General features: G+C 42.0%; 1 protein-coding gene across 3 annotated transcripts in view; it reads right to left on the reverse strand.

Moving 5' to 3' along the window:
- Positions 1-13,686, reverse strand: part of LOC306776782 (3',5'-cyclic-AMP phosphodiesterase 4C-like) — a 42,332-nt gene that overhangs the window by 3,346 nt on the left and 25,300 nt on the right. For all 3 annotated transcript variants that reach the window (XM_079267602.1, XM_079267604.1, XM_079267603.1), the window contains 11 exons: positions 12,919-13,107; positions 10,440-10,476; positions 7,610-7,683; positions 7,476-7,525; positions 7,019-7,131; positions 4,565-4,658; positions 1,831-2,003; positions 1,583-1,681; positions 1,121-1,285; positions 926-1,025; positions 487-641 (listed from right to left, as the gene is read on the reverse strand). In XM_079267602.1, coding sequence (XP_079123728.1) covers positions 487-641; positions 926-1,025; positions 1,121-1,285; positions 1,583-1,681; positions 1,831-2,003; positions 4,565-4,658; positions 7,019-7,131; positions 7,476-7,525; positions 7,610-7,683; positions 10,440-10,476; positions 12,919-13,107 — 1,249 coding nt within the window. The remainder of the gene's footprint in view (positions 1-486; positions 642-925; positions 1,026-1,120; positions 1,286-1,582; positions 1,682-1,830; positions 2,004-4,564; positions 4,659-7,018; positions 7,132-7,475; positions 7,526-7,609; positions 7,684-10,439; positions 10,477-12,918; positions 13,108-13,686) is intronic.

Raw genomic sequence — 13,686 nt, forward strand, 5'->3', positions numbered from 1 at the left:
GTGGCCTTCTTGTGTCCTATATTTCTAAAGACAACTGGTTCTCTAGGCGTTTAACAGTTATTGGTGAATGATTAAGGACTTGTGAATTTAAAACACACATAAGGTACAAGAGCAAAAATGAACAAATAGGTTACTTATCAAAGGAGATCAAATAGTTTTTGTGTGTTGTCTCTTTCTCAAAACTCTTTGTCTTTCCCCATTTGTTTGTTCCCTACAGCTGAAGATGAGAAGAGCAAGCTGTAACTGTCCATCAACTCTCACTGTCTCTTTACTCATACAATCAACTACATTATATTTTGCCCAGCAGCCTTTTCAAAGTAGTGACCAAATAAACAAAGCTGAGGTATCGGCAGGATTTTACCGTACACAGACTTTACTGAACCATGAACAAAACATAATGAACACCTACACTGTAAAGCAGCAGTTCAGGTACAGCGCGGCTGAAAAGGATATCAATGAACGGTGTGAAGAATGCAGCAGTCTCACCATGTCAATCACCATCTTTCGGAGAGAGTCTCTCTGTTTCTTGCTGAGGTTTTGGAAGATGTCACAGTTTTCTTCTTGCAGCAGTTTGAAGCCCACAGCGAGGTGGTGATTCTCCAGCACCGAGGCATCGTTGTACATCAGCGCCAGCTCTGAACCTGGGGTTGGTTGAAATGTAGGTTTAAATTGTTAAATCCGTATAACAGGACACCTCGAACACAATTAAAAGTTCATTTGAATCAGTGCTAATGGAAGTCCTGTCTAAATAGGATCCTGTGCCATGCTGGCAATATGACCCAGACCCAGTTCAGGTGCAGGTTCAGTTAAAAGAGTCCAGATACCACCTGATTACTGAGGCACACAGCAAACCAAACTGTGTATCAAATGTGTTTGTTCTGAAGCATTTTGTGGTAGTTGTGTGCAGAGACAAAGAGAAACCTACTGGTGTTTATCAGGAACTGGTTGGTGACTCCTGGGTGGTCAACATCATGGATGGCACTAGCAAACAGAACAGCCATGACCTCCAGGTCTGTGAACACGGCCTGGGATGAAGAAGAGAAAACACATTCATTCAAAACCATAGACTGATATTATATTGTGGCCATGAACTACAGTAAGAACAGCTTCCTGAGCTCACCTCCAAAGCAGGGGTTGACAGGAGGACGTGGATGGACTGCACCACATCAGCTGCATGCATGTTGTTGTGATAAGCTACGTCTGCATGGTAGTGGTCCTCCAGGGTCATCAATAAGGTGATAAAGGTGTCACTTGGGATCTTAAAGGTTTTCAGAAGGTCTCGCTCCTGGAAGGGAGAGGAGAGAATCAGAGTCACATCTTCTACAAATCAGTTGTTCTCTTCTGCGGTGTTGATTCAAATGGCCGGGGACGTTGCCTAAAGTTTGCCTGCAACCAGCATAAATCTTTCTTAATCCAGCTTGGTGGGTCACAGCGTAAAATACACTGTAGAAGCAGACAAACTTTAAAGTGGCAGTAGCTTCTTCACTGCATTTATACCTATATGTGCCTATATCATGTGAAGAGACTGAATTTACAACTTTTTAACTTTTTCAGCAGACTTTGCGCTGAGGGATCCTCCTACCTGGAAGATGGAGTACATGACCACCGTCAGAGGGCGGTTTCCTGAAAATTCTGCTATCTTGAATATATCCAGACCCCAACGATCAATGTCCTCGACCTCCTGGAGAAGGAAGACAGGACATCTATAAGACACATTGTGTTTCTGTGTGTGTGTGTGTGTGCGTGTGTGTGTGTGTGTGTGTGTGTGTGTGTGTGTGTGTGTGTGTGTGTGTGTGTGTGTGTGTGTGTGATGTGTGAGTGAGTGCCCACCTTGGACAGCAGGCTCTCGTGTGGAGTGCTGACTCCAAAGCGGGGGATGCAGGCGGGTGCTAAGCTGGGACACTGCGTGACCTTTTTCACATCAATGATCTGTGACATTGGCCTCTTCTTCTTCTCCTTCTCCTTAGAAGTGGGAGACAGGATCTCCACTTCATGTTGTTTCTCTGCAACGTGTACAAACACACATAGCATACTGTTGAATATATATGTCTGTCTTCAAGGAATTTCAAATACTCAGACTGAACATGATTGCCTCACCTAACCAGCTGCAGTGGACAAAGATGTTCTCATCAGTGAAGACCATATCTTTGCCTGAGCTCTGACTATAACTCTCTTTGAAGGGGACCCGTGTTGACCCATAAGTGGGTGTCTTCTGCTGTAGTAATTGTTATTGTTCAACGTGTCTAATCCTTCCATTACCAGTACAATTAGTGCTTCGACCAACTATGGCTGCTACCTCGATTACTGTAGCTATACCACTACTACAATTCTACTACTATCAACGACTTATATGTTTATCAATACAGCTGATATGACTACTATTATTATACTGTCAGCATCTAATCAATCATGCACAATTACTTCTGCTGGTGCAAGTATCCCTAAAAATATCACGACTGACACTGCACCTGCTGTCACGAGAGCCGATACTAGCGTGGTACAGCTTGTAAAAATGTGTGCCTTACTGTACATGTGTCACACAAAGTGTGTGATGACATGAAACATGTCTTCTACAAATCACTGACACAATAAGTCGGCCAGTATGAAGAAAATCACAAGCAAAGAAACATTAGACACCAACTGATCACAGCTGATCTGAAACTGGTCGATTTGAACATCCTTTCAGCTGCGGAAAGACGGTCAAACTTAAAGGCGATCTGTTCAAAAGTGAAGATGGCGTCACATACAGATCTTTCCCTGGATATACACATGTAGATAAATGAGTCACAACAATGTGCCTTCTATGGTGAAGTCATAATCTGTATTAATGAACTTGTGAATGACGAGACTTCATTCTCTCAATCAATAAATTATAGATTTTGAACAGAGCACCAGCAGTAGAAAAGCTAAGGATGATGGGTAAAACCTGTCAGCTTCTCAGGAGCTCAGCATTGTCTTGAGCTTGATGACAAAGCGCTTCTCATGCGTTTCCAAATGTGGGTTTGAAAAGGCTTCGTCACGTCTACAGGTTGGAGATTTATTTTCTTACCCACAGCGGAGCTCGTAATCCTTGAAGCAAAAGCGTGGAAATGATCAAAGCAAGGTTTCCACCAACAGTATCAACATAATCTCTGTATGACTAGTTGACACAAAGGTGCTGTCCCAGCATACACGATAATGTTGAAAATGACTCATCCGTATTCGTACAAACCAAGGAAATGATCCCATTGTGACATCACAGACAGCCTGCTTTACCTCACGTCCACATATCATCCGTAGTATTTCACATCCACGTTTTTTTTAAATTAGCAAGGCAGCAATGATATCCAGATCTGAGCCCAGATACAAGCACACGCCACCACAAGGATGCAGAGAGACCTGAGTGGCAGCATCACACGAGGCGCTGTCTGGCCTCTCTCACCTCTCTCACAGTGTCTCCTCTTCCTCACACTCAAAACCACGGGGTTCATTTCCAAACGCAGTCGGGCTTGACGCCGAGGCACTCATGTCAAAACGGCAACCGAACGACAGCTCCATCCTCGTTCGGCCGGACCTCCATCCTGTCGGCAGGGCTGCAGAAGACTGAGCCTCCTATTGATGCAGCACGCCGTCTAATAATATTGCACCCTGTTGCTACGACAACGCCACACAATGTGTCCGGGAATGCTGTCTGTCGCCGCGCTTCCTTCTCTTTTCGGGAAGGAAAAATACTCACCTTCTCTATTCCTTCCTGTTAAAAAACATCTCATCCTTCCTCTCCTTTAGAAACATGCTCTCGTCATGTTTTTTAGTTTTAAAAAACATCCTCCTCTCTTTCGCCCTGAAAATGCTGAAATTATCCTCTCCCTGTTTCTTTATAAATCCTCCTGTTTCACTTCCTTTCCATCAAAAGCAATCTCTCCCCTTTCTCTTTTTCAAAAAATCTTGTATTTTGTATCTTTGAATTCTCATTTCTTTAATATCCACGTCTCTTTTTTCATGACTTCCTTTCAATTTCCTCCTCCATGTAATCCTGATTGAAATCATTCTCTCCTCATTGTGTCTTCACTTGAAAATGTCTTGTCTCTGCTTTTACATTAAAAAGCCCTTTTTTCCCTTTCTGCTCCTCTCTTCCCTTCCCCTTTTAAAACATATTTCTTCTTTTCTGAAATGAAACACGAGTAAACTATTCCAAATCCTTCAAAGATCAAATTTTCTCCCACCACCTCATATACAATGCAATGCAAACACTGACAGCAGTCTGACAGCAGTCAATAAAACCAGGAGGCGACGCAATCATGCAAATGCCCTTCTCCTTTGTAGCAGAGCTGGGCAGCACCACAGACATGTTTGGGATAGTACCAAATGTAATTTATTATATTTTAAGATATTTTGAGGTACCAATGAGAGTTGACTAAATGTGCGCGTCACAGTATAAGGCAATACAATTCAACAGCACCACAAACTACAACCTCCAAAATGACCAGTTGAATCAACATCACTCTAAAAATCATAACTTTTGTCAATGTAGACTTGTTTGCAGTCGGTGCGCTTTTATTCATTTACATCTGGCAATAAAACTCACCGAGGAAGGTGTGGGCGATGAACTCTGACACCTGATTCCCTGAGCGGCTTGTCTCTGATAGCTGCGTCAGCTCGCGGTTCAGCATCCTCTTAAACTGTGTCGACACAACGAAAAATGTTTAGTCCAGGTAAGACTGCAGATAAACGTGTTAAAATACTCACAAAGACACGGTGCATGTGTAGCTTCTTTAAACATCAATATAGGAAGTCAACTGAATTGTGATACAGTTATAAAACTAAACATATGAGGTATTGCGATTCACAAACTTACACCATAATTAATATAAGTACGGACGTTGAAACCATGGAGGTTGAAACCATGGAGGTTGAAACTATGGGGAAAAATATTTTGCTGTACACTGTTAAAAATGCATATAAATGTTTTTAGGCTCCACGTAAATTAACTTAAATGAAAACATAATTAGTAAGTAATGTATTTACAGTACATTGATGTTATTTGGTTGGTTGATTAAATGTATGCTCCATGATCTTTGCTGTGGTTAGAAAGTTAAACACCAACATGTAGGGGAACTCCAGCATTGCAGCACAAGTAGACTGATGCTAACAGAACTGTGCAATTTTAGCACATTTATTTCTATGTCTATATAGCTGTGACGACCCCTCCCTTCCACCAGGGGTCTGTGTCTGTTTCCTCTCAGGTTGTCTTGCAGGATGTTGCTCGGCAGCTAACGAGCCCCACCTGAGCCTGCTGGGTTGGTCCCAGCTATAAAGGCTGCCCTTCTTCTTTGGCTGGGGCCCTGTGTGGACGACCTGGCTGGCTGCTGCCTTGTTCTGAGTGTTTATTTAGTTAGCTGTACTTTAAATAAATGTCTATTTATTGCTTTTATAACTCGTCTTGTCTCCCTCATGTTACGACTTTTTGAGCCGGGTCGTGACAATAGCCTACAGGGCACATTTACCCTTTTATTAATAAAAGAAGACAAGCTGTAATATCTCTAATTCATCTATTAGAAATCTGCACTGTGGTTGTAAAGATCATTGGTGAAAGTTTTTTAAACACAAAGGTGTTCAGTGTTCCCCCTGAATTTTATCGCAGCAGTAGCTTCCACACTGATTATGTAACAGCTTTGGCACGTGGTGACTGAGGGAGGGAGGATCTAGGTGAGAGTGCTGCAGTGGCCACTATGTGACACACATATGGGCACAAACATACATACTGACATGAATCATAATCCTGACGCTTTAACCAAAATGTGCCTGTTTATCATCTGGTTTACTTCTCCTGCAGCTTCTCAACACACCTGTTCCCTCTATCATGCTTTTCCTCAGGTTTTCTGCACACCATTTCTCACATGCACACACAATCTCTAATGCTATATACAAATAACATGCAGCATGTTCCTGCTGCTGTAAACCAAACACCGCTCTAAATTATTTTACATTACAAATTCATGTCAGCTACTCCCTCTAACATAGATGTTGTCTGCCTTTTTCTGTTTCTCATACACTCACACACCTACATGCATACACACACACACACACAATCGCAACATTCAGTCCGTTTGCAGATCGGGTCCAGAGTCAGATCTGACAGGCACGCTCAGCATTCCGCCCCCCTGCAAAGCCTGCACTGCCGATAGATCCCAATGTAAACAAGGCAAGCCAGCAGCGCTCCCGTCACTCACCTGTCTGAGTCTCCAGCACAGACAAACGCAGAGAGCCGACGCAGGCATGTCAACCCACGCATGTTGATGTTAGCGGTCCCTAAAAATCCAAAACGACCAGCAAACAAGTTTGCTTGCTTAGTGACGAGCTGCTCACTAAATTCTGGTCCACACTCAGCAGGAAGGGTTTTGGACAAGAAGAGAAGTCCATTTGGAAATAAAAGTTCCCACAGTCACATGTCCTGTCCTGGAGGTGTAGGGGGTGTCGGAAAAGAAGGGTGGGGTGGGGGAGGTTGGGGATGTGGTCTAGCATCGGGGAGAAAGGGTGTGGACAGCAGTTGCACATCCAACTAGTGTCAGTTAGAAACATAAAGCGGGAGAGGCTGTGAGGAACCCCCCCCACCCGCCCCCGCCCTGCATGCTGCTCTCCATTCTCTGTCCAATCAGATCCATCTGGCTTCAGGGGCTGGGTGAAAGGGGGGGGGGAATCTGATTGGCTGACTGGTAGACGGAGGAGGACTGAGTGTAGCAGCCAGGCGGCAGAGAGAAGCGTGACGGTGGGAAGTGAGGAGATGATGATGAACTCTTTAGATGGAGGAAGAAGCCATTCATGAACCCGAGTGTTTCTGGTTGTGTTGTGACCTGCTTTTGATTCATATCTGAACGCTAAAATTAAAATCAGTCATTGCTGTCATGACAAAGGGAAGCTCAGAATTGAATTGTAATAAATTGGAAACTTTTTTTCTGTAAAAACAGCTTTGCTTACATACACCTCTTAACTGACCCATTCTGAAATAGCCTCGATGAAGATGAGGCAAATGTCCTCTCACCTTATTAGATGCCATCTCGCCGACTGAGTGTCTCGTCTGCAGCGTCTCCAATTGGTCCAGACACCAGTCCAGCTCTTCTAGTGTCTCCACCGCCAGCTTCTGATAGGGCTCCTCTGAAAGGTCAGAGGTCACACATACAAATGTTACAGGTCAGTTGTGGGACTGCGGTGAAAACATCCACATGTGGTGGTGGGCTGTGGTGTCGCTCTCATGAATAACCTGAGAAATGGCTGAGAAAACTGATTAGCTTGTTGCTTTTCACCTGTAATGGTTCAAAAACGAAGCCACACCATGTTAGAATTTTCATTTATTGAAATAAACAGCATGAAACCCATTCAAATCACACTCTTTAACATGTCTTTTATGTTAAGTAATACAGTAAAGTATCTTCGTAAAAAAGAATGTTTTTACATGATAAATCTGCAGTGTCTCGACACACAGGGATATTAACACTGACCTGTAAGACATGGCTTACACATGGATGGCTGGTTGCTGCTTGTCGGACGCCTGGAACAAGTAAACAGTTGAAGTGTGAGCAGAACAAGAACATAACAAGCAGTCAGTCATTCAGTCAGCTTTTCTTGTTCTTACTTGTTTGTGACACGATCTTGCAGATGTGTCAGAACAGCAAAGTTAGTCCTCACTGTTCGAAGACTGGCAAGAACCTAAGAAGGAAAAAGGAGGAGTGAGTTTTGGAGCTGTATGAATGTGTACTGATGGACACACCTGAGACATGTCCCCCTTAATATCAGGTGCTGGGATCTAAAGGAGCGTGTTTGGGTTATCAGCATTTAAGAAACTGAATTCTTGACATCAACACAATTATTCATGTTTGTAACAATTATTAATGATTATTAATAACAACGGGGCACCACCCTGCGAAGAGGGACCAATAACCAAACGATAAAACTAAGTCTCATAATTAGTGGTCACTCATAATGTCAATAGTCGGGTGTGACTAGGGCTGGGCGATATGGCCTAAAAAAAAAATCTCCGATTTTTTTACAAAAAATCCGATTCACGATTTAAATCGATTTTTTTCCCCCAAAATTTTTTGCAGATGACAGAAGCTGTTGAAAACATTTTTTTCTTTTATTTTGTGATGATTTTCCCAAGTAGGTTGATAAAAATAAAGTGCAAACAAAACCTGAACATTGTAGAAAGGTGCCTGTAGTATACAAAAAGTATTTGGTCACTCTTTTGTTTGCCTGAATCATTTAAATATAAAATTAAATTAAACATAACATTAAATGGCATTAAATAGTAGCCTTCCATTGTAAACAACTGTGCAAATGTAACTTTTTACAGTAAGCTTTTCTAACTGAATACACTGATACAAACACAGCATGAAATAAAATGTATATGACCCTTTAACATTCACATTTTCAAAAGTGCAACATCTGATCTAACATCAACATAACATATTTTGCACAGTAAATAAGTGCATGTAAACAAAATCAAGTGCATTCACAACATAACCAACAGTATTAAACAGTAGTGCATGTTTTTTCTAAATATTTTTTGCCAGGAAGACAAGCCTGTCTACTACCTCTGGCTTCAGGCATGCACGGTGGCATGTAACAATGCCCCCCCCACACACTGAAAAGCCTCTCAGAGGGGGCACTTGTAGCTGGCACAGAGAGGTATTTCTTTGCTAAAGTACTTAGCCTTGGAAAGTTAAGTTGGTGACGCTTCCACCAGTCAAGTGGATCGGTGTCTGGGTCAACCTGCTGGACCACAGGTCAGTTGTTGCGGAGTAGAATGACATCCCCTCCAGCTCCGCAGAGATCCTTTGGCGTGTACTATTGTACAGCCGAGGCAAGGCAACGTCAGAAAAATGTTTACGGCTTGGTAGCACGTACCTGGGGTCCAAAGCTTTGAGAAGGTGAATAAACCCCGGCTTTTCCACGGTGTATATGGGCACCATATCTTTTGCGATATACATCGCGACTGCATCCGTGATGGCTTTCCACCGGGCACTCTTCTTCTCATGCGGAGTACAGTTGGTGAATGTCTCCAAAATGCTGGGTTGTTGTTGTGAGGTGGCGGCGGCGGCGGCCAGCAGTGAAGCTGCTGGCCGCCATTGTTTTAGTTTGTAAACAATGCGCGCGCACTCTACTACGGGAACCCAACGGGGGGGAGGGGTGGGGGCGATTTTCTCGATTTTCAATAAAACACATCGCCTTAAAGCACACATTCGAATTAATCGATTAAATCGATTTATCGCCCAGCCCTAGGTGTGACTACACATTCGAAGTGACAGTGAAGGGTTAAGTTCGTACACGGGCTACTACATACAGTTTCATTACACATATATGCACCAGTAATCACAGACGACTGCTCCTTAAAGTATAACAGAGTTTATTAAATCAAAATAGTAAATGATCAAATCAATTAATATTGCAACCAACAAACGTTATCATACAATTTTATATGCCTAATACCTAAAGTCAAATTAATAAAATGGAGGAGTATGTATGTAAGTATGTGTGTGTGTGTGTGTGGGTGAGGATGTATGTATGCAAGTATGTGTGTGTGTGTAAGTATGTGTGTGGAGGTTAAGAGCCTTAAGGAACTACAGCTAAACTACCACCAGATGGCGCAATCGAGGGACTCTGACAAAATGGCGGAGAGGTTGCTGTATGTAATCACGTGTGCCGATGCATCGCGTGAGTTGGGACAAACGAGGGCAACGGGGTTGCCCAGGGGCAGAGGTCCTGGCTATGTGTGTGCAGGTTAAGTGAGAGAGGGGGAGGAAAGAAAAAGAAAGAGAGAAAGGGGGGTCATGAATCAGCTTCTGCGTGCGATGTTGTAGGGAGCCTGAGTTCGCTGGTTTTATCCTGCATAAGTATACCGTTGTCGTCTTTGAACTACCGGCAGCTTATGCAGTGATAAGCCACGACTCTCAGCTCCCTCACAGAGTTGAGTTAAGGAAGAGAGAAATGCCACACGAAGTGGAATAAAATGAATGAAAATAATCCCAAATAAAACAGACCTTTATCACTGCGGTGAGATGAGCGTAGTGCTCCGTTATCACATCTCTCAAGTGATAATACACAACTCTAAATCTACCAGCAGTGACTGATCTAATGCAGACAGTTACAGCAGTTCGATACACAAATACAGCGGCGCTTCGGCGTCCGCGATGGGTTGCGCAATACCTTGATATCGCGCGACAGTAACTTCTCACAACAAAATACGGGAATATCAACACATAAATGAATAACCTGAATTAACGTAAGTTATATTAAGCTAAGCTATGCCCAGATACCATGAACCTTACTTTGTAGAAGCTTCGGGACAAAGGGGAGAGTGTTTGGATTGTGTATTTTTTTTTTACTTGTCAAATTTGATGAAAGTAGCCAGTACATGAAGGGAAATTTCTGGTCACACAAAACCGGCATTACAAAAGGCTACTAACCTGTGCAAATGGAGTCACTATCATGTCTTCTCCATACCTGTGAAAACCACAGACAAACACATATAGAGTGAAAAAGCAGTGTGTGAACCCATGCGATACAAAAACAAAACAAAACACAAACACACAAACAATGACAATGAATACGTCTGTTTGTTGTCATCATCTTAATGTGAGGCATGTAAAGGAAGAGTGAAGAGTTCAGTGGGTTACGACCCTAGGTTGGTCTCAGATATCACACTGGACATAAGGAGGGGAGATTGTTTCAGTTGTACAAATATTTCTTAGCGGCAAAGATGCAGCTTACAGTTAACCCTCAGAGCCAAATAACCACTACTTTAAATAAGTTAAAATAAGATAATATAAGGGAAGGGAACATTTATCAATCCTGCATATGCATTGAGGATTCATTTAACCAGTCCCAATAAACCTGAATTAAGTGACGTTTTTAGGATAAAATCCAATGACAGAAATGACAAATCGTAGCTCATTGTTCTGGTTGTCTGGACCTTTGGTTCTCATCAAGCTTGCCATGTAAAACGAGCAGTTGTTTCCAGAAAACAAGCTCAGACAAGATGAGTGTCTGCTACCTGTCCAACAAGAAATGGAAAGAAAAAGACAACTTGATCCAAGTGATTGGTAAAATTCTACTGTGGCATAATATTTGTGTCACAAGTTGGTGGAGCTAAAAGGCATTGGGAGACCAGACACTTGTCTCCAGTGGGATGCCAACGACGCCTTTCACTGGATGTGTAAGTAGAAAATAAATCGCTAATAAGTTAGCATTGACAACTTAATAACCCAATGTATGGCCTTCATTTCTATGAGGCTCAAAATCACTTAATGCAGATTGGTTTCTGTTCTTACATACGTTTTGCCCCCAAGATATGTATTTGTACAAAATAGATAGATCTGTATTGTGCATGGGGTTCTGCGAAAGCCAACTTTTGGAGCGGTAGACATTTTCTGGAAGCTTTAAGGTGTCAACATGTTCCTCACAACCATTCAGACTTCAGGGTAAATCCATGAATGAATGAATGAAATTTATTTATAGAGCGCTTTTCACAGACATGACATCACAAAGTGCTTAACAGCAGAAATGTTAAAAAACATTTTAAAAAAACCACAATGTGACCCTAGGGTCAATAAATTACATTCACAGAATAAAATAAAATAAAAATAAATAAATAAATAAAAATAAGATAATAAAAATTAAAACATATTTTAAGAGCAGGTCTAGGACATGGGTTTTTACTCAAACGCCAGCCTAAAAAGGTGAATCCATGCTGCCAGTGTCAGAGTGAATCTGTCCAGCAAACATTTTGACATTGAATAACTGTACATATGACAGCCTGTGTGTATTGTTTTTCATAGTTTGGTGAAATTAAATATCAAAAAGATGTATTATCAAATCACCAAATGCTTTTGCTTGTGATACCAGATCACCATCTGTCAAATGCTTGCTGGGACCGTTAAAAATACTTTGCGGAAGTGATCACTTTGGAGTTGAGCATCCACGATATGTTCTTCAGGTCGTAGTAAGGGAAAGGTCACGTGTAAGGGGGGTGGAGGGGTGGAGGCGTAAGTGGTAGTAGGTTTGGCTCATGACAACATGGCAAAGCCCAAACAGGTGGACAGACAAATCACAGCAGTCTTTACACGAGGTCTCACCGAGGGAGACAATTGATTTCCCAATGCTTCAATCCCTCCTCCCTTCAAAACAAAGGAGCGACAGCTATTGGTGGTCGAGGCCCCATTTACACTCTGGCTTCAAATAGACTGCTAGCTGCACAGAGAGATCTTTAGCTGTATAAACAGGCAGAAACTGAATGAAAAACGTCTGAGCTAAGATTGTGGTTTTGGCTTTAGTTGTACGTACCAACTAAACATGACTGCTGTTTACGCTGACAAACATGAGCTCTGCTAACAAAAGCCTCTTTAAAGCCAGACGCCACAAATGCACTTGTTAGGGTGTAAATACAACATGAATAAATATTAACAATCAATTACCCTAACAATTCAAAACAGAAGTGATTCAATCCATGTGTCCTGATGCTACATATTGTGTATTGTACATATAAATCGAGGGCATGTAATGGAAAATGAGTTTCTTTCCCAGAGGAAAGAGTCACAATTTAGAACTTAATTTCTAAAGTTTGTACAAAAAACAGTCATTCAATTACTTATTAAATAATCTATTATTAACCTCAAATTTCACTGTGGAGGAACATTGCTACTGAGTGACTTGGGAAACACAGAGATTAAGTAATGTGTCGGTAATCCAGGACGAGTACCTCTGGACCCAGATACAAAATATGAAAAATAATATCTTTAAACATCAATCTTTTTGCACTGTGAAGCAAATAGATTTTCCACCAAATCAGCAAACCCACACTGTAAAATGCAACATGAAGTAGAGGATAAAGGCTGGTTGGTTTATTTGGTGTTAAAATGATACAGATATTATATTTAAAATACTCACAGGTCGCTGGCAGTAGACGAGTTGCGGGACATGGTTTTGGGTGAAAGGTCGAAGTCTGAGTCGGAGCGGTAGAGAAAGGACTCGCGCCGCTGACTGTGGGGAAAGTTGGCCTGAAGTACCAGCCCAGAACCCGGGCTAGCCTGGTCCAGTGGACTGCGACCCACCGAGAGGCCATTCTCCACATCAAAACTACAGAGAGACAGAAGAAACACATAAATACTACTGTTACCGTTTCTGTAGTTTCCACCTGCCAGACTGCTATTCTATTTCACTTCAATATACCTTTAATTTCATGACTGATGCTATTATTATTACTACTACTACTGCTACTGCTACTAGTACTACCACTATTACTGCTGATGCTTCTAAACTACATTTGCATACCTCAATATCATAAGAGAAGTACATAACAAAAGCAGCTACATCAAATTGAAAAAGAAATAAACAAACAAAACAAAAAAACACAAGCGAGTAACGAGTAAAAGATTAAAAACATGCAATGCAACATAGATGAGGGTTATCTCTCAGCATTGCATCCAAACCATGGATACCCAAATATAAAACTGCTCCTGTAGCTGCTGACGACGACACATGGAGCTAGAAAAGAGAAACCTATGATGAGGGTAAGACGAGGCCGAGATAAGCTACGCTTGATCAAAGAGACTGGAGCTGGAAGTACACGCATGTCCAAATATCAAATGTGTTTCAAATACAGCAGCATGTTTCTTACAACAACGTATCCCAAACATTCACAAATATTATTGAAAT

The sequence above is a fragment of the Melanostigma gelatinosum genome, assembly GCF_949748355.1.
Source record: "Melanostigma gelatinosum genome assembly, chromosome: 4".
Classification (NCBI taxonomy): domain Eukaryota; kingdom Metazoa; phylum Chordata; class Actinopteri; order Perciformes; family Zoarcidae; genus Melanostigma; species Melanostigma gelatinosum.